Source organism: Athene cunicularia, assembly GCF_003259725.1.
Source record: "Athene cunicularia isolate RWA chromosome 27 unlocalized genomic scaffold, athCun1 chr27_part1, whole genome shotgun sequence".
Classification (NCBI taxonomy): domain Eukaryota; kingdom Metazoa; phylum Chordata; class Aves; order Strigiformes; family Strigidae; genus Athene; species Athene cunicularia.
This window is the reverse complement of record NW_020799138.1, coordinates 1,611,923-1,631,610: the sequence shown is the minus strand read 5'-3', so window position 1 is coordinate 1,631,610 and position 19,688 is coordinate 1,611,923. Positions and strand designations below refer to the sequence as shown.

Here is a 19,688-nt window from a genome sequence, read left to right as displayed (position 1 = left end):
CCCCCCCCCCCCCCCAACCAGATATTTTGCGTTCGTTCCTATCCAGCAGAAAGGCACCGCGCTTATCCTGGCTGGTTTGTTTTGAATAACGCGAAGGTTTCTGGTCTCATCTGGCGTGTCTGTTTTTCCATCTATTATTATCCCATCCCTCTCGCAGCGCATCTCCAGCCTCTTCCTGTATCATCTCTCCCTCGGTGTCTCGATGCGCGCTCCTGCCTCCAGCTGCCAACGTCTCCTGCCCTGCCTCTGCCCGCCTGGCAGGCGCAGGTCTCCGGGTCTGTAGGTTGCGGCTTTCTTGTTGCTTTTCCTACGGTTGGTGGATCCCTGCTCGCGGCTGTAGTAACAAGTCGCTTACAACCAGGTGACTGAAGGGGAGATAAAAATGAGGAAGCGAAGCTCGCGGGGGATTTCTTGGCGTTCGGAGGCGATGCTTGGGTCACTCCTGGCATCAGGCAGCCTTGCCAGGGTGGCTCCCAGTGACCCAGCACCGTGTAAGGGTCTCTCTGGTTTCATTTTGCTGCTCTAAGTCTTTAATTCTTCCCGTTATTTATCAAACCCTACGCTAGAGAGTAGGTTTCTTCATCGCTCTCTTTTTTTTGGGGGGAGATAAAGGGCGTTGACATCCTTATGCCTGCTCCCAAGATTAATATAAACACTTCTGCTTGCTGGCAAGAACAGTTTCCAGTGGGCCAGAGCAGGTTCAAACGGGCAATGCTTTTATTCTTTGCAGGTGCCTGTTCCTAGGCCCGTGCAGGTACGGAGTCGGGACGTGGGATGTGTTCGCTGCTGCGGCAGGGGAGCGGGCACGTAGCGTCGTCTTGTAGAGTCAGAACGTGTTAGAAAAGTCTCAGAGAGGGCACTGCTGGCGTGTTTGAAAACCACAACCGTCTATTTAGGTCCTGTAAGAGTCCTTCAGGATATAATAATTCCTAAGGAGCGTAGCAGTGCGTAGTGGACGTTCTTCAACCCTCTTTTTAAAGGCTGCTCCTAAGCCTGGCCGTAGTGGGGTGTTTTGGTGGGCTTTGATTTCTTAAATGGAAACAAACCACTGCAGGGGATCATCTAGTCTCGTTCCGTGCAATCACACACTGGGTTTGGTATCTCTTTGTACCGCTTGAATATCCGCAAAACCAAAGTTACCTTTTGAAATGATTGTACAGTTAAATAAAGAACCCTGTTTTGTTTTTTTTTTTTAAACTTGTATCATAGCTACAGATTCGGGCTGGCTTGTAAAATTATCAGTGCTATTTCTCTGATGATGGTTAGAAATCTTACCTTTCCAGTAAAAAACTAAAAATGTCATTGAAAATTAAGACTCTAACAGGATAGTTAAGAACATTTCCAAACCGTATTTTCAGCTCTGCCTTACTTATGTTTTGCATTTTCCCTTGTTTTCTTCCTTTTTGAAGCAGTGGGCACAGAAGCTCGGGCTGGCTCCAGCTGAGTGCTTGCTTTTGGCCCCAAGCCCACTGCTAAAGATGGACCCAAGGCTCCTCTGTCGTTGCTTTCATGTAGTTTCTATTTTCTTATGTGTATGCCTTGGCTCATCTTGCAGTCAGCTCTTTTGGTTTAACTCTACAATTGCATTCGTTTTCCTGGCTGATGTGGAATAATAGACATCAGAGGGATGGAGAGAACCTATTGCGGGTTGTGTTCGGTCCACCCCCCAGGGAACATCACAGGATTGCTTCCAGCAGGATATTTTCAGATGCTTTGTCCAACCTAGTTTCAGATGTCTCAAGTGACTGGGATTCCATTCCAACCGTCAGCTCGCGTTTGAAGGAGGAATAAGGAAGAAATAATTTGTTCTTTCCTAGGAGACTCATACCCTCGTCTGAGATGCATACCCTTACTCCTTACTGCCATCCTTACCGGCCTCTGTGGCTTTAAACCCACCTGCGTGGTAGCTAAAAGCCCCCTCAGGGTCAGAAATGCTTCCTTTGGGACTCCCAAAGACCATCCTTGGATGGTCAGAGGGAGAAGACCCCTGAAAAAGGTGAACTGCCTTCAAGCAGCATTGCCCCATCAGAGAAGGGAGCTAATTTTAAAGAACTGGGAGCTGCAGCTTGCAGAGGGAGACCCTGAGAGCGTCAGTAGCGATGTAGAACGCAAGAGGGACGCATGGTCTAGCTGGGTAAAACCAGCAGTTTTGTTGGGTGAGCACCTGGAGACTTGTTTAGGACCAGAACCATGTTCCTGGTCCTAAAACCCCTGAATTCAGTGATCCTGAGAGCACGGTGCGAAAGGCTGCGGCTGGACGTGACGTACAGACCTGAGGGCGTGCAGGATAAATGGGAGTTTCTCCTGGTGTCTTGTCTGAATTCTTTCCTCCTCCGTGATGCTGAGATTTTTATCTTAGTCCTGTTTATGGTTAAGGTGCTTCATAGCCATCCATTTCATAATTTTATATTTAGATCACTAGTAGTGATGCTTGAAAAGTTAAGGGATAAGAAATTGCTCCGTTTCTGTTTGCTAGACCAGAATTAGACGCAGTTTATGAAGCACTCGATTTCCACTTAGGCCAGATTTTCATTGGAATTTTTCACACCGGGCATGAGCTTCTTTGAAAGCTTCAATAAATGTGTAACGCTGGACCTCTTGCAAAAGGCTGTCTGCTGTCGGTGGATATGGAAACTGGAAAGGGGAATAAAAACGCTGCGTGGATGCAGCGTTTGGTTTTGTCACCCACCTCCGAGTGATAACAGCTCTGGCAAACTTTTATATACACCTGAGAAGTGAAACAGTCAGTTTAAAGATGGTCTAATGAACTCTCTTTGCTTTCCTTCCAGCTTGCTATGGAATTGTCCAGGTTCCTACCGGACCCTGGTTCTGTCGGAAATGTGAATCTCAAGAGAGAGCCGCCAGGGTGGTGAGTACGCAGCACACTTGTACCTCCACTGAGTAGGTTTGTCCGATGCCCTTCATGTCTCTGCTGGAAGCAGTGCGGTCCCCTGGCAAAAGTAGAGCCTGGCATTTCAGTGACTGTAATCCCAGCTCTGCCTGTAACCTGCTCTATCTCCTGTAGACAACAGGAATAATTGCATCAAATGATTTTATACAATGCTGCTAGCCATTGTGATGAAGATGCTGCCAGAGGTGTTTTTAAGCGAGTTATGGCTGTCAACATTTTTGAGTCTAGAGACCTCAATCTCCTAAAAAAAAAAATTCATGGCGTTCTTCTAAAAAGGTGGTTTCCCTGCTGCTTTTTCTGTTCAACTCCTGAGGAAGTTCTGGAGTGGAGGAAAGTTGGCATCACCTGAGATGATGCTATGCTGTCGAAGTTATCATACCGACTGACAGGGTGGGTTGGCGTTCGTATCTTGCAGCAACAGTCTCCTGCATAAAGACTTCTGCATTTGTAAAACAGCCGAGAAAATGACAGGAAGCTGGATCAGGGTTTAGTTTCTGTCTAAGTAGCAATTTAGCGGTATAGAACACTTTACAAATGTTCTTAATTAATTCTGGCATTTCCCGGTGAGGCAGGAAAGTGGAAACAATCAGGCCAGGACTGCCTCTTAGGTCTGTCTATGTGGCAAAGTTATTTGTGCAGTAAAGTAGGCTGTGAGTTTATAGCACACCAGCTACTCTGCAATCACTTCCCATGTGAGCCCTTACCCAACACGGCTGCGCCAACCAACTGCCGAGGTGCCGGGCTGGAGATCTTTTAACGTCTTAGTTTATGCCATGGATGCTGCTTGTGCCACGCAGTAAATCTGGGACTGCTTCCCTGCTTCCCTTCCTTAAGGATGGATCGAAATGAAACTTCAGCTTTCCTTAAATACAGAAGGCCTCAGTCAGCGCAAACAGCGTTTATGAATGCCGTGCGCTGCCTTCAGAACTGGTTTAGCTAAACCTGATTTTAAAGTACACACCTAGTGAAGGCTGCTGTAGGTGACCTCTGAATCTGCGGATCTGTGCAGGCCTGAGCAAATAGCGTGCTCCATCTCAGCTGGGCTCGCTGCTTGCTGCAGTCCAAAAGTTTACTCTGTTTCACAGATGGGCGAAGAACTTGGCAAAGATGAGTGAATGGGGGAATTAGGTATCTGTGCCATGCTTTCTACACTGCATTAACTCATTCCTCATTGGAAGCGGGAGCGTAAACAGGACCAGACTTTCAGACCTGAGCTCTTTTCCCATTGTAAGATGCTGCTTTTATGTGCGCTGCAGTAAAGATCAAATGTGTCTTTGAGTGGGTTTACATCCTGCAGATAGTTTCATAGCCAAGAAAGGAATTTGGATGTCCTGGGCCTCCTTCCCCTGGCTCTCCCAACCGTGCAGGCAGAGAGCAGCTCTTCAGCGTTAGCCACCGTTCAGTGCAGGCTGTAGTAACACGTGTACACACAAGTCCTCCTCACCTGCTCTCGCTGCAAGGACTCTTTAACTTTTTACTTGCACATCTTCAAACTGCCTCCAAGGTATCAGGAAAACAATACCCCCGCAGGTGGCTCCTTATTTAACTTGCCCTCGGTGAAATCCGTTAGACAATGCGTGGTGGGCTTCAGTCATGCCATTCAGTCCTGTGGCATTCAGCCCTGCTACTATAATAACTGAGCAGTGATAATCTTCCTTCCTAAGCAGAGCTGGGGATGATTTCCCATCTAAATCCCTCACCTTTTCAGTTAAACACCAGCAGTCATAGCAACAGACACGCAGATGGGTAAATACTTAAAAAGAATCTAGTTCTTTGATGTAGGGAACGGCATGATCAGAGTAAGGGAAATGAGTCAGGTCTTACGAGATCTGTGCGTGGCTCTGCTACACGCTGAGGTGGGGTTCCGTGGTCCAGTGAGGCAGGAGGGTAGGACTGCCCCGGAGTTTCACTGTGCCTGGCTTTCTCCAGCTGTAAAAGGGCCTCGCTCAGCCTGCAGACACCGCCTTGAGGATCTTGAGTGAGAGATGCTGCTATTTGAGCCCTAAAAGCACTGACACCAGCAGCGGAGCGAATTCATATTTGTATTTCTTTCATAATGACTGTGTGGCAAACTCCTTTGAAAAACAACAGTGTGTTTCTTCCCACATCTGCCTTTGTAGGAGAATCTTAAAGCAGCTTAACGCGCTTTGTCCATAACAAACATACTCATTGGGTAAATACCGATACTTTTCCTTTGAAAATGAGGGACAGAGGCATGGAGAATAGCGCGCTCCAAAACACGGGTCTGGTTTCTGCATATCTTCTTTAGAGAGATGGACTCCACCTGCTCTTCAGCTTTGGCTGAAGAGAGCTCAGGAGCCCTAACTTTCAGGCAGCAGGTGGTAGATCCCCGAGTTAGAAACCCCGAGGGGGTCAGGAGCTCAAACCTTACCCGGCACAACCTGGCTTAAATCAGCCAAGCTCTGCTCTTTTCCCAGAGTTGAAATCCAAACCCCGGAGACAACCTCGGCCTCTGCAGGTTGAATAAAAGGCAGAAGGTACCGCTAATCCTGCTCCTAACCCCTCCTCAGATGCTCAGGTCCCCGAAGGATGCTGTGGATGCTATTGTGCTTACAGTAAGCAACTGAAAGCCCATCCACTTTGTAATCAAATTGTCTAGGAAGCCCGGTGAGCTGCAATGGCCAGAGGGCACTCATGTGAGGGATCATGTGAAGGCTTTAGCTGTCATTTCGAGGCAGGGCTATTAAAAGTCTTGTGTGGGGCCGATGGAGCTGTTAACCCCTCTTGTTACAATCAGAGCTTTGCTAATCGCATGGTGGGAGAGCCGCTTTGATCTGAGGGGTGGAGGGGAGAGCAGAGGGGCCTTTTCAAGTGCAAATTTCTTATTACAGTGTCTCAGTTAACCCAGTTCTTTTTCTGTCTTGGCTCTGTCGGGCTTTCCATAGTAATTGTGGGAGCAGCTCTCCGGCCCTCTGGCAGCCCAGACCTAACCAGGAGTGGTGAGAAACACCTCCTGTGGTCATCCATCCGTTTTGCGAACTAAGTCGCAAAGGAAAGAGAGACAGGCCGCTGATGACCACACTTGGTCTTTGTCCCCTTCATCTTATTTATACGTTACCGCAGGGATTTCGTGCACGCCGAAGGTGCTTGTTTGACAGCCCCGCACGCTGGACTCCCACGAAAGCATCCGAGGGTCAGGCTGAGCCTCCCAATTTATTGCCGTCCTATTTATTGCGCTTGTCCGTCTGGGAGGTGAAATTTCCACAGAGGAAATCTTGCTTGGGGAAAATTCCCACCTTTGTGGAAGGTCCTTGGGGACCACGCAGTAGCCGAGGCTCTTGCTCGTGGCTGGTTACCGCTCTATACATCGGTGTTTTTCACAGCGTGGAGCACCTGCCCCGTTACACTCGCCGGAGCCGAGCGCTGGGGGTGAAGCGCGAGCAGGCGAGAACGCCGGGTCCCGCACCCTCACAGCGGCACAGCCCGCTGTCTCGCTTTGACACCCAGCACCTCATTTCAAAACTTTCTGACCAAGCACATTTTTCACAGAAAAACAGGGTGGGGTTTTTTTTTGTTTGTTTTGGTTTTGGTTTGTTTTATTTTGAACAAATCAGACATTTCTACGGGGGAAGGAAAAGGTTTGCGCCTCACAGGCTTTTTTTTTTAAAAATCAAAGAAAACAAAAAGCACGCCGAAATTTTCCCCGAGTGATGCGGCCAGAAGGCAGCGGCTGGTTTCAGGTGGCTCAGCCTGGGAGGAGCCCTCGGGGCTGGGAGCGTGTTCCCCCATGCGTGGCAACGCGCCCTGAAACCCCCCCACACCTTCCGCCGTCCCTTCGCAGGGGCCTTACGGCCGGGGCCTGTGGCCGCCGCCTGATGTGGGGGCTGATGGCGGCTGGGCAGGGCTGGAACGAGTGAGGTGGGGAAGGTGAGCGTAGGCCGTCTGCTGCGAGGCGAGGAAAGGCGCCGAGGGCCGTGGCGCTGGCTTTCCCCGGCTCGTGCCGTCGTGTCTGGGCAGAGCCGCCCCGTCCCCTCGCCGGGTGTGTGTGGTGGCGGGGGGTGAGGCCTGTTCCCACCATGAGGGAGGCCTGTCGGCAGGTTTGGCCTCAGAGGCCCCCCTGCCCTCGGGCCTGGCGTGAAGGGGCTCATCTCTGATCACCCTGTGCCTGCTGGCCCGTGGTGGAGGGGACGGTGGGTTTCCCCCCTCCTGGTTTTCCCCAAACGCAGCCATTAGCGACTGGGTCCCTCCCAACCCGTCATGGCGCCGGGCCTGCGGCCTCTCGCCCGTCGTGATGGCGCCGAGGGAGCTTCCTCCACCCTCGTGGGTGGCAGGGACTCTCCGGCGCTGACATGCCGCTCATGCCCCCTCCACCACACCTCGGCCACCCCCGAGACTGGGCTGGGGGGGCAGCAGGGGCTGGGCTCGCCATGGCCCCCCACGTCCCGCCTGCAAAAATGTCACGACGGCCTCACCCGCCTCTCATGGGAGTGGAAAAAATATCACAAGAGAAAGAGAGAAGGAAGGAAGGAAGGAAGGAAAGAGGCAAAGATAGATAATGGCTTCTTTTTATTTGCGTTCTGCTCTCTGAGTCACGGTTTTCAGTTTTACTCCCCAACCACAAAGTCTAAAACTTTTTTTAAAAAGCCCCGTGAAAGTCAAAGTTCACTTGTAGCCCCGTGGCTCTTGGGCTGAGGCTTTAAATACGTCTCCATCAGACAGGGTGATATCGAGCTGTGTCAGAGTATCTTTTTGCACCCAAACCGCTCTCAGCCCTTCTTCCACTTCCTCTCTTTGAAAGCAGCCCCATCTTTCATAACCATGTTGTAAATGAATCATCTCTTTTTCTGGCCCCACGCCCCTGGGAGTTAGATTAAACTTGTTGTTTCTGCTTAATTTCAAGAGATGTGAACTGTGTCCCCACAAAGATGGAGCCCTGAAACGGACCGACAACGGAGGTGAGTACCTCTGCGCGGAGCCGGGTATGTCACACGGAGCCTCTGGGGCCTCGCCACCTGTCCCACGTGCAAAATAATTAATTTCTGAGCCTGTGTCCCCAGAAAGGGAAGGCTGGAGGCTCCAGAGGATTGAAAACACTCTGCCTTTTTCTGACAAAACTTCCCTTTCTGAAGCTTCCATGGTGAGAAGACCTTTCCCCGGGGGGGAGAACCTGCCTGACCTCTGGCTGGCGTCGGAGCCCAGCCCCTGAAATGTGCAATTTCTTGAGTTTCACCTCGCAGGAATCAGTGCGGGATCTGGCGTTGTTGACACAAGTGTGAGCATTGCAGGGTTATTTGCTGCCCGCTTGCGCAGCAGCGGTGTGATCCTCAAGTTAACAGAGCCTCAGCCTTGAGTCCCCACCCGAGAGCAGGGACTAGGACACAGTAAAGATGTTTTTCTCTGCAGGATTTATGTGCTCATCGTTGATCTTCACAGCCTCTGGGGCTCTGAAGCGCTGTGGATGCTGATTTCAGTTGTCAGAGCTGGCAGCTGTCAATGCTACAGGCTGTATAGATCAAACTTAATTTTTCTTTCTTTTTCAGAAAAGCTTCTGTACCTGCCTGTCACTCACCTTAATGCACAAAGAGTTAAATTAGGCAAGGAGGTCTTTATTCTGATAGATCCCATATTTAGAGAAGCGCTAAATCCGGGTTATTTTGTAGAAGCGTCTGCTAGAGCAGGGCGTAAGTGCCCAGAGTCTTAGTGCAATAGCACAAGTATCATGTTGGGGGATTGTTTTATAATAACACAGCATCTTTTTCCAAACGTGTTATTGCGTGGCTCAGCCAGGTCTGTGTGGACAGGCACGAGAAGTGTTACAGCTGTGTCACTGCACAGAATTACACAGCCCAGGCACTTACAGCACCGTATGATTCTGTAACCACGGAGTTTGGTTCTGCCTGCCCAGGTGACTCCATCCCAATTGGAGCTAAATCCTCCCAGTGCAGTAGCCATGCCGGTCATGGATCAGCCCCCCAAAGGCTCCTGACTTTCAAACTTTCTCAGTTCTGTCCTGACCAGATGGAATTTCAACGTACACATCTGATTTGGGAAGCGCCTTGGTGGATTTAGATTTTAATCTAAGTTGGCTTGCTGAAAAAGAGCCTTCTTTAGCCGTTGATAACAGCCAATAAAGGGAGCTTTGTTTCCAGTGGCAGGGGACTACACGTCAAACCTGTCCCATCGGCATCATTTGCTGCTTGGATGCTTTTCTTGGGTTTGGTTAGGTCTTCAACTCCAGGCGTCAAGTCCTGAGGGGGTGCTTTTAAGAACGATGAGCGTTGTACATTTTTCCCAAAGAAATCTCTGCTTTCTCATTTAATCTGGAGGTGGTATCCATCTATCTTTCACCCACAAAGGATTTGATTCCTAACCAAGTTACAACAGGCAGTATTTCAAATCTAACATCTACCTTAAGTTGGCTCCCTTCCTACACTCTCTTCCTTCTCTCCCTCCCATGCTTGTCTGCAGCCCTGCCTAAGGTTAAGACTCTCTTGGGTTGCTCCGTGTGAATCTCCGCTCTCTGTCTTGTTTGCTTCCCCAGGGTGGGCCCACGTTGTCTGTGCTTTGTACATCCCAGAGGTGCAGTTTGCCAACGTGCTCACCATGGAGCCAATCGTCCTGCAGTATGTACCCCACGACCGCTTCAACAAGGTAATGCCACCTCTTTCTAGAGCCACCCCAAAGTGCACTTGCCCCACCTTGGCTTATTGAGGTCATCTTATGCTACCAACATCTCCTGTCCAACTTATTGTAGTTCCCAGTTACTCAGATTCCTTTAAAAATAACTAACAAAGTAAATCAGTGTTCTTGCAAATAACTTCTTCATCCTCCATTTCTCTCTTCCCCAACTCCCTGCAACTTGAGCAACCTCCGCCTTGGAGTTGCGTGTTGGTGACTCCACGTTTTGATCTGACACATTTGGGGAGAAAAAGAAGGTGCATGAGCTTCGTGTGCGCCACTGAGAAATAACCAGAGCTGTTGACGTAGGAGGGAGATGACTGGACACAGAGTTAGGAGTCCTCGAAGGCTTTGCCTCCTGGCGAACAGTGAGAGTGAAGCAGACATTTTGACTGCCTCTTTGAGTGAGCACTTTTCCTTTTTCTTGCAGACCTGCTACATCTGTGAAGAGCAGGGCAGGGAGAGCAAAGCAGCCTCTGGAGCGTGCATGGCCTGTAACCGACACGGCTGCCGGCAAGCTTTCCACGTCACCTGGTGAGTTCCCCACGGCATCACCCCGAGAACAGCCCCAGCTGTTGGTTTTGCTGCTGTGGCTTTGAGGCAGCACTAACTGGCTGGGGTGGGGAGTTGGGTTTATCACCCTGGGTTGGTTTTGTGCGAGGGGTATCTCATCCCTGGTCCCTCTGTGAGGGGAAGTTCCCCAGGAAGGCTGAGGTTTCACCAGTGAGCCTTCCCTGCTGAGAACGAAGGCTGGGGATTTCCCTAAGACTATGTGGAATCCAAGAAGAGAAGAGGTGACTCACAACCCAGGAATGTTCCTTCTCCAGCAGAGCACATGCAAAAGTATCATCTAGATGATGTGATTTGAAAGGCTGATACCCTCACATACCCTCGCAGCCTGAAAACAACACTGCTCGTACCCTTGAAGCCTGAAAACAACACTGCTCGTTCGCAGAGCAGGGAGATTCCCAGCTTTACAGGGATTCTTTGCTCATGGCATGTCTTTTGTCGGAATTGTAACCGGTCCCTTTTGGTTTTCTCTTTAAGAAACACAAAAAATCGCAAGACAATGTGGTAGAAAAGTACTGACCCTTTTGAAGAGCTTAATATGAACTAAAAATAGTCTGAACTTTTTCCCCTTCCTTGCATATCATTTGCCAAGCAGAACAGGAAACTTCAAGACTCTGCCTGGGTACCCTGAACTATTCTTTGCCCTTTGATGGGATATGTGGTCTGGCTGTACAATTTGCTTTATCCTCCTCCTAATTGCATGTATTTCAGTGCCCAGATGGCCGGCCTCTTATGTGAAGAGGAAGTGCTGGAAGTCGACAATGTCAAATACTGTGGCTACTGCAAGTACCACTTCAATAAAATGGTGAGTTTCTTCATCCCTGCAATGGAATTATTTTGTCACATAAAAGGCATTGTCTTCCTCCTAGACTGTGCCTGTGCTCAGAGCAGTAAGAAATGCCACAAACACATAAACGAGGTCTGCAGCCTGCTTCCCTTTCCAGCCAGAGTCACTTAGGAATAAAGATTAATTTATATTTTTCATTTCTGTAGCATCTTTAAACCCATTTTCAAAAGTAGGCGTTGAATTCCTCCCATCTGTTTTGGCTTCCCTGACCCACTCTGTGTGGCTGAAAGAGAAGTCCCAAGAAAGGAGAGCAGCCGTGGTGGTTGGTGCTCCAGGGACTTGGGGGTGTAGCGCAGGCACCCTGAGCGGGAGGGTGTAACAGAGCAGCCAGACCTCCTGCCTGAGGACAGAGGCAGCCCAGAAGAGACATGGAGTCATTCACTGTTTGAGGGATATTGGGGCAAAGGACTTCCCCCCCGACTATTAATTACAGTACCGAGAGGAAAGAGAGTAACCCTTTTCCTGTCCTGCATAATTAGTAGACACCTGCTCTCCCCCCTCCAGCAAAAAGGAAACTTGATCCTCTCACTACAGCTTTATGTCTCAGTGGCTCCTTTGTTGCTGGCCCTCCCCACTTTCCTTCCCACTTATCAGTGCTGTCACATACAGTGACTGATGCCTTGAGCTTCCCCTCAAAGTCAAACTGCAGGACACCTTCCCTGCCCTTCAGGTACCCTCAGTATCTGACACAAGTGTAGCTCTGTATCAAGTTAGCTGATGCCGAGATAGATAGCAGGACTGCTGCTGGTGCCTGGAGCCTGAGAACAGGGCATCCTTCCACCCCCCCACGCCCCGCTCAGGACTGAAAGCCGGGCACTGCCCTTCAGGAGTGGCTTGTCTGAGCAGCACTGCTGCTGCCATTTAGCGTGTTCTTTACGGACTGGTCTCTGAGCAGCTGTGCCTTCCTTGTGCAAGTGTCAGTGTGCATGGGCCACCGAGGATCTGGGGAGTCAGATCTACGTGCTGTTTGTAAGCCCCTTGCCACGGTATCCGCTGTGGTCCCCGTGTTGGGAGCCAGGCTGGGCATCTGGTCCAAAAGGAGTTTGGTCTTGCGTGTGGTAGACAAGCCATTTACTGGAACTTTGCTCACTGGACTCTGTAACACTGTTTCCTCTCTCTCCTTTTCTTTTTCTCCTGTTCTCCAACTCCTCGCTGCTTCCCCTCTTACCTCAGAAGACCTCACGTCACTCTGGAGGGAGCTCCTTCATTGCTGGAAGAAGGAGTCGATCCACATCCCCTGCTCAAGAGAAGCATGTATCCCACCACGAAAGGCCAAAGAAGGTAAGATCTGCACAGAGTTTGTCAATCCAGAGAGTCACAGCCGTGTGGGATGGAGATGAGGAGGAGAGAAGTGTGCAGAGAGCACTGACAGCTCCCCGGGTGAGCCCTGACTCCGCAAAGAATTTCACAGTCAGAGATCTGAATAGTCGCTGCCTTTTCAAACAGGCCCCTGGAAGGGTGTATGCAAACAGAGCAGCACAGCCGTGGGGAACGTGAGGCTGAGTTTCCATGTTCAGATGATGCCAGAGGGGTCCTGGCACAACACCCTGTGAAACGTGCAGCTTCCCCCTTCCTGTCCTGCGGCCAGTCCACTTGGAGGCTGACATTGGACTGTGATTTCCAGCTACCGAGTTCGTCTGTGTGGAAGTGGTTTGGGCTGTGGTTTTCAATGCAGCAGCTCGAGAACGTGAACTCGAGGTCGTTGTCCTCAGCTCCCAGAGTCCAAGTTTTAAAGGACAAAAAGATACCGATTGGTAATCTGCCTTGTGGCCAGCAGGTTGATTGTAGGCAAGAACAATAATTAGTATGAACTAGGTAGTGCTTTGTTAGTCAGATTAACCAGCCACGGGGATTCCACCTTCAAGCCTACCTGTGAAAATAGTTTGTTAAGCAATTATTTAGAAGAGCATCGCATGCCAGACCTGACTGGTCCAATAGTTATTTATCTAGCTCTGCTGGTTTTAAGATGTACTCATCAAAACTGCTGCGGTGTTATAGGACATGTTAACAGCACGCCAAGGTTCATAATTAACCAACTGACTCACGTGACAAATGCTCGTATTTCAAGGAAAACCAGCATTGAACATGTAAGGCAGAACCGCAGCAGACTCCTGGGTTCTGACAGGGGGCCAGGTTCCAGTGTGGAAGGGTCTGAACCAAAAGAAACGAGGAGGCCAGAGGTTTGTGAGGTATTTGTTATTTATAACAATAAATAACCCTGGAGGGCAGGACACGTGGGTTTTTTGGAGGTTTCAGGTTCTAAGGCAGCAGAATAAGAAATCTTTCCTACCCCTTGACGGATACAGCTTTTGCAACAGCAAGAATCCACAACGTTGTACTGCTGCCCTCCTTTCCACCCCGTCTGTCCAAAGCAGTGGGGTAGGATCTAAACCAGAAATAACTTTTACAGGGATATTGTCAGCGTGGTCAGATAGTTTTTAATACTTTATGGGCCATATCTTGGGTTTTTTTAGCAAAAATCCAGGATTACTCTACCAAACAACCTCTGGATATATTTCTCTATAGTCAAAAGCCAGATTTACCTTGTTGTATAAATGTGATTGATGATACCCCCGCAAATCACAGCACGAATCCGATTTTAAGTCTTGCCATAGCTGTCTGGCTGTTTACTCCTTTTTTTGTTTGTTTTTGTCTTGTTGCAGTAGGCATCCTCACAAAGCGTAAGTGATTTTGAATGGTAATGGTAGTGACCCACACGCAGAAACAGCCCGATGACACTCCGGTGGGTTATGTGGGCTCAGTCTGATGGATCCCAGCCCAGTCACCGGAGGCCAAGGGCATCCAGGCTTTCAGAAGCAGCACGGCCATCCCTTAATCCTGACTGACACCCTCCTGGCATGCCCAGCTGAGAGGCCATAAACTGTGTGGGCAGGAAAGCCATCTCCCTTTTTTATTTACAGAGGTTATCCCGCAATATCCAGTTTGAAACGCTGCCCACCATGTCCATTACGTGTTTGGGAAGCTTGCCCAAACCGTACCTGATACGTGGGCAAACGAGGCAAACCTCGCTCACGCTGCCGACGAGGCCGTTTGGGGAGTATTTACTCCTCTTGTGTGTTCAGCTGCTGCGAGCAGAGGAGGAGGCAGGAGGGAGAAAGAGCATCTGTGCCATGGCCGGGGAGCGAGCGCTTGGCACAAGGTGAACGGCTGCACTGGAACGTGCTATTTTTAGCCAACAAACAGGCAGAGGGGGTGGGGGAGAGGGCAAGATCGGGGTGATTGACGGAGGCTCAGCTGTGATTATAACTGACAGACCGTGCGAGCCCAAGGCTGGGGACCGTACCAGGGTTTCTATATTTGCACAGCTCCTGGCGGCGGGGGTGGGAGCGCAGTCACGTGCCTGGCAGGTAGGAGCAGGGGTGGTGCGGCTCCCCGGCTTTGGTTGGAAAGCAGGTCAGCGCCAGGGGGAGAGCGAAAACAGGAGGAATATGGATTTATTTATAGGCTTCTCGGTGGCGCTTGCCACTATTGTTAGCCTCTGGGTTCCTCACAGACGTGCAGGGACTCCGTCGCGCTGCTGCCTCACCCCTCTCCCCCCGTGATGGCTGGTCGGGTTTGCGAGCAGCAGATCCCGTGGAGGCCCCTTCCAGGGCTGGGATCGCTTGGCACAGCCGCAGCGCGAGAGCAAAATCAACTCCTTCCACTGAGAGAGGGGGAGTCAGCACGGAAAGGGGGCCGAGGTGTGCCAAGCAGCTGGGATGGGCAGGGTGAGGAAGGCACTCTCGGCTTCCAGGTGCCTTGGGGAGTCCTGCAGGTCTGGGAGCGGCCGTGAAGTGCAGGGAGGGAGGACGGGGCACGAGGCGCTGAGGGAACAGAGACCTTTCAGGGGGGTACCCGAAGAGGGGGGTTGAACGATGACTTCCCACATGGTTTTGGAGTACGTGACTAGCGGTGCATGATCTAATTGCACGTGTTTCAGGGGAACTGGACGTGCTGCTGTGCTGACCTGAAGTAGAACAGCTTTTTCTTGAGCCTGTCCAGCTGTGCAGCCGGCTGGTCCCATCCTCCCAGAGCCGGAGGCGTTGCAAGGGAGCTGATCACTCAGCAGCAGACCAGAGCCTGTGTGCAAGTCCCCCAGCTGTAGGTGCTCCTGGCTTTCTGCTCCAGAAGAAGCCTGACAGCTCCCTTCCAGTGCAGGGCTGTGGCTGTTTGCTTAGGCTTTATGGAGGAAAACCCTGACTGAGTTAATGACTAAGTGAGGGGCACAGGATTTAACCCAGTGGCTTCAGTAAGACAGCAAAGACTTGGGATTTGGACTTCTAAGCCCTGCTGTAAACCAGTTCAGCATTTGTGAGGAGTCTTGTTCTCTGTGGAACAAGGGACAATTGTGATGTGGGACTGCAAGCCAGCGTCGGCATCCCCCGCCTCTTGCAGGCGCAAATGATGCCAGCCCAAGCATTTCCTTCTGTGCTGTCCTGAAAATGGGGAAGCTCCAGGCTTTGGGTTCTCCTCAGAACATACCAGGCCTTAGCAAAACCAGCCGCATTTATTTCTTCGGGGTTGGTATTGCAGTGGTTGTGCTCTACCCTGTGGGAGCCTTTGGAGTGTTTGTTTAAAAAAAAAAAAAAAAAAGAAAGAAAGAAGAAAGACAGAAAGAAAACAATAGCTAAATACCAAGAAAATGCTGGATGACGCATAGGGGTTGAATGAAGTACAGATGTTCTGTCACCTATATTGTCCGCTTGAAACGCACAGAAAAAAATTACCACGCTCCGTGGAATGAAATTTGTCACGCCAGGAGCAGACGGGAGCACATGCAGTACAACATTTTTAGGCATATACCCCATGGAGGGAGACACTCGTCCGGTGTTATTCTTAGCGAACACCTGGAAGCCATAAGCGAAATCAGGGGACTTTTGAATTGGCTATGGGATGTGGTTACAAGAGGAACAGTCCCTGCCCGGTGACATAGGAAGGAGAGGCAGGCACTTGGAGCAAATAAGCCCACCTGTTGTTCCTCAGGTCTGGGTACAGAGCCAGTTCTCCACGATCAGAACACACCTTGAGCTCCTGAACTGCTTCCCTAGCCACAGTGGGGGACGGCTTTATCGGGGTACGAGGACGGTGTCTGTCCTGCCCCCCTCATCCCTTTAGCCCCAGGCAGGGTGGCGCACGAGCCCCTGGTCCCGTGGCGTCAGAGCAGATGCACGGCAGAGCCTGTCTCCCCGCTGGCACTGCCTGTCTGTCTAGACCCGATGCCAGTGGAGGAAACGAGCCAAGGATCCAGCCCGGCAGATTCAGCACACTGGAGAAGTTGTACTGGGCTGAAATCTAAACCCAGTGGGTCTGTGAGGGGCTTTGTGTTTGTGACGAAGCTCTGCCTCTTGGAGTTTTGTGTCCACGCAGGCACCACAGGGCAGAGTGGACATTTTTTTTTTTTTTTTTCAAGTGGGATGCAGGTGGCTGCTTACAGGAGAGCTTTGGGGATGGATTACTCATCCTAAACCTGCCCTAATCTACCTCTAGTAGCCATGTTTTGTAGTGTATTGTAGCATCCTTGACCGGCTTTCTGTGACCTGTGGTTATGTGGGTGTTCAACCGCCTCCAGCAATTCCTTCCATCCGCGGGCGTGCAGCAATAATTTGAGAGCACACAAAGCCCTGCCAGGACCGGCTGCCTGTCCCTGTGTAAAAGCTCTCATGTACTCCGAGGCTGCTCAAGGCAAACCCGTGAAATCTCCCCAGCACGGCCCCGGAGCGAGTGAGGTTGCAGGCAGAGGCTCAGCGTCCCTCTGCCTGGTGCTGCCTTCCTCCTCATCCATGCTGCCTTCCTCCTCGCTGTGGCTGCCATGGCTGCGGCCCAGAGCCAGGCCTCCTCCTCCTCCTCCTCCTCCGGGTGCGGGAGTTCAGAGAGCCTGGGAAAGAGGGGAGGGAGCAGCAGAGCCCACTTGGCTCTTCCCAGCTCCCGGCTCTTCCCTCCCTCCTTCCCCTGCCCAATCTACTTTTAATGATCCAATTGCTGGTGTCCAGCAGATTAGAAGAGGGGGCTCGGGGAAGGGGAGACGGCGGTGGGGGGAGCAGGAGGAGCTGTGCACAACCCTTTTTGGCAGCGAGAGATCCTGTTTCGTTCCTCCTGGGCTGAGGAGCTCGAAGGGAGATTGTGTCGCCGGCACGCCCCCCCCACCATGCAGCCGCGCTCCCCCCGCCGCAGGCCTGGCCTGCTCCGTGCCCACATGCCAAGCCCCAGCTGCTCAGTCCTGCATGGAGAGAGTTTGTTTTCCCTGAAGTTTCTTGCTGGGGGCAGGTTCCCGTTCCCCGCAGCTCACCCAGCCAGCCCGCCTGCTGCAGGGAGCGCCGAGCAGCTGCAAGGTAGGGCTCGGCTTTTGCTTGGGGAGATGGGATGGGGGGTGTCGAAAGGCTTCCTGCTCCCACAGAGCGGCCTCCCTCCTCCTCTGCCTCCCCTGAATCCCACCCCATGGCACAGCCAGGCAGGTCTCTGTGGGCTCTTGGCAGTCTGTGGAGACTCCTGGAAGGGGGGTTTGCAGAGGAGGGTGCCTGTGTGCCGGGGAGGTGAAGTGGTGGATGCAGAAGAGCCAGGTGGCAAGGGAACATTCCAGAGGCAGGGGACCGAGTGCTGCTTTCCCCCTCTCCCCTTGCCCTCCCCGCCCTTTGCGCCCTGTGGCTCTTGCAGGAAGCATTTGGAGCCTTTGGCTTCCTGGAGAGAACCCACACGTTTAAAAGCCTCTGGTGCAAGCTGGGGGATGCCCGGGGTTGTCTGCGGGCCTGTCCACACAGCCAAGAGCACCAGGAGTGCCGGGGCACCCCGACCGCCTCATCTCGGGGGGCAGCCAGCGTAACCTTCCCACCGGGGCCGTGGTCTGGGGCAGCCCGGCCCGTCTGCACAGTGTCCGTGGGGTAACGGAGTGAATTGTCCTGCCCGCTTAACACGGGGCGACGCGTTTCCCTGGTAATCTTGAAGAAGGTGTCAGATGCTGTTGCCTTTCTGAGTACCCGAAAGGATTAGAGGGTAACTGGAGGGTGGGAGGTGGGTGCTGCTGGGTGTGCGAAGGCAGCGGACACCCGGGCTGCAGCCCAGAAGGCTCGTGGCAGCCCGGTCCTGGGGGTTTGTGCTCTGCCCAAGCAGAAGTGACACAGAGAGTGCTGTGGGAGCGGGAGAAGTGCTGGGTGAGCTCAGCGGAGGAGCCAGGTGTGCCCGTGGGCATCTGGGGCCGCGTGCAGGGACGCCCGGCAGCAGTGGTGCTGAGCCGGCTGCGGTGGCTCTGGTTTCAGTGCAGTCCTTTGAGCAGAGCACGAAGACTGGGCTCTGCGGGACAGATTTGCTAAATAATTTCGAGTGCAGTTGCTCCGCACATGTAGTTGGGGCCAGATCTTCAAAAGAGCTCAATACCCAGCGTTTAGCTTTTTGGAAAACCTGACCCCTTTATTCAAGCATCTAAATGGGAGCTGAGGCATTCCAGAAATCTGGTCCCTATTGTGCAGGCTGGGTTCTTGCTGAATATGTACATATGTACGCACTCCTACATATAACCAGAGGACTGCTCAGTTAGCTGTTGTAGGCTCTGCGCTGCCGACAGCGAAGGGAGGTTTTTTCAGACGGGAGACAGCCAGGATTTTGAAGCTGGAAGATGTGAGTTCGGTGGTTGCCATCACAATGTAATTGTGGGAGGTTTTCTGGTTCACTGTGGTGACAGTCAGGACATTTCTGTCTTTCCCCACGCATTGCACGTGTGTATGTGTATGTACGAGATGTGTAGGCTCATTGTCATTAGCCAAAGTGGTTTGGCCCTGCCTTGTCTCATCCTGACCATGATATGTGAAATTAAATCATTACAGTGCTGTCTTGCTGGCGTTTGCAGCAGCGCATCTTATTGCCTCCTGTTGCGACTTTGTGATTGAAATGCATTTGAGATTTCAGGGTCTGGAAAGGAGGGAATAAGCTCTGTGGTATTCGGAAAGTTTAAGGACCGTGGTTTGTGCAGTTATTTGGCAAAATGTATTGTAATGAGGTGTTTGGCTCCTGTTTCATTTCTGGCTTCTGTGAGTGGCACTGGCAGCATCTGCAAGTAGGCGAGCGTGTGTCCAGGTGGGGTTGGGGGTCCCTGACTTTTCTTTCTGAATTTATGGATTGACTTTCTGCGAAATATCAGCGAGTTCTCTCATGCCCTGTGCGCTGGTTTCCCCATTTGTAAAATGAGATGTAGATATTAAAAACCTCTCTTCAGCTCGTCGAAACTTTCTGCTGTGTGCTATTAAGTGAGTGAAAACTGTTACAACCACTGGAATACTGAACGCTGATGGGCACATGGTCTGCAACAAGCTGCTTCACTAACTGGGCACAGTTTCCCCATCTTCCTAGAAGACCCATGAGACGTTAGATAGAGTTTATAACACGAGAAAGCCCCCAAGTATTTAAAAAGTTATGAGATTTAGTAAAGATTTAATTTTAATTTATCTTTCAGCGCTTAGTCTGTAGAAATCACATTTTCAAGCTTTCCTTGTTCACTGCCAAAGCTGAAAATGTGTATTAAAGAAAGGGGGGGAAAAAAAAGGAAACAGAGATTCTTGTAAAATCCTGTAGCTCTCAGAACAGAGGCTTTAACAGATATGTCAAACGCCAGGAGTCTTGTGATAAAATTATGGATATTGGCAGTGTTGGTTGGGCACTCAGCAAGTGCAGTGAAGCTCTAGGCTGGCTTTGGCTCCTTTTTTTCGCCAGCTCATCCCGGTGAAAGCTTCTGTG

The 19,688-nt window shown here is 51.3% G+C and overlaps 1 protein-coding gene across 3 annotated transcripts in view; it reads left to right on the top strand.

Moving 5' to 3' along the window:
- The first annotated feature begins 61 nt into the window (after nt 1-61).
- The window catches only part of MLLT6 (MLLT6, PHD finger containing), a 44,274-nt gene continuing 24,647 nt past the window's right edge, over nt 62-19,688 (top strand). For 2 of the 3 annotated variants that reach the window (XR_003400007.1, XM_026864645.1), the window contains exons 1-6: nt 63-2,869; nt 7,773-7,827; nt 9,414-9,523; nt 9,981-10,084; nt 10,832-10,925; nt 12,141-12,248. Coding sequence is in view for 2 of the 3 variants with exons in the window: in XM_026864645.1 (XP_026720446.1) it covers nt 9,476-9,523; nt 9,981-10,084; nt 10,832-10,925; nt 12,141-12,248 (354 nt within the window). In the remaining variant the exon portion in view is untranslated. Of the gene's footprint in view, nt 2,870-7,772; nt 7,828-9,413; nt 9,524-9,980; nt 10,085-10,831; nt 10,926-12,140; nt 12,249-19,688 lie in introns of all 3 variants that reach the window. The other variant, XM_026864646.1, reaches the window with a different exon arrangement.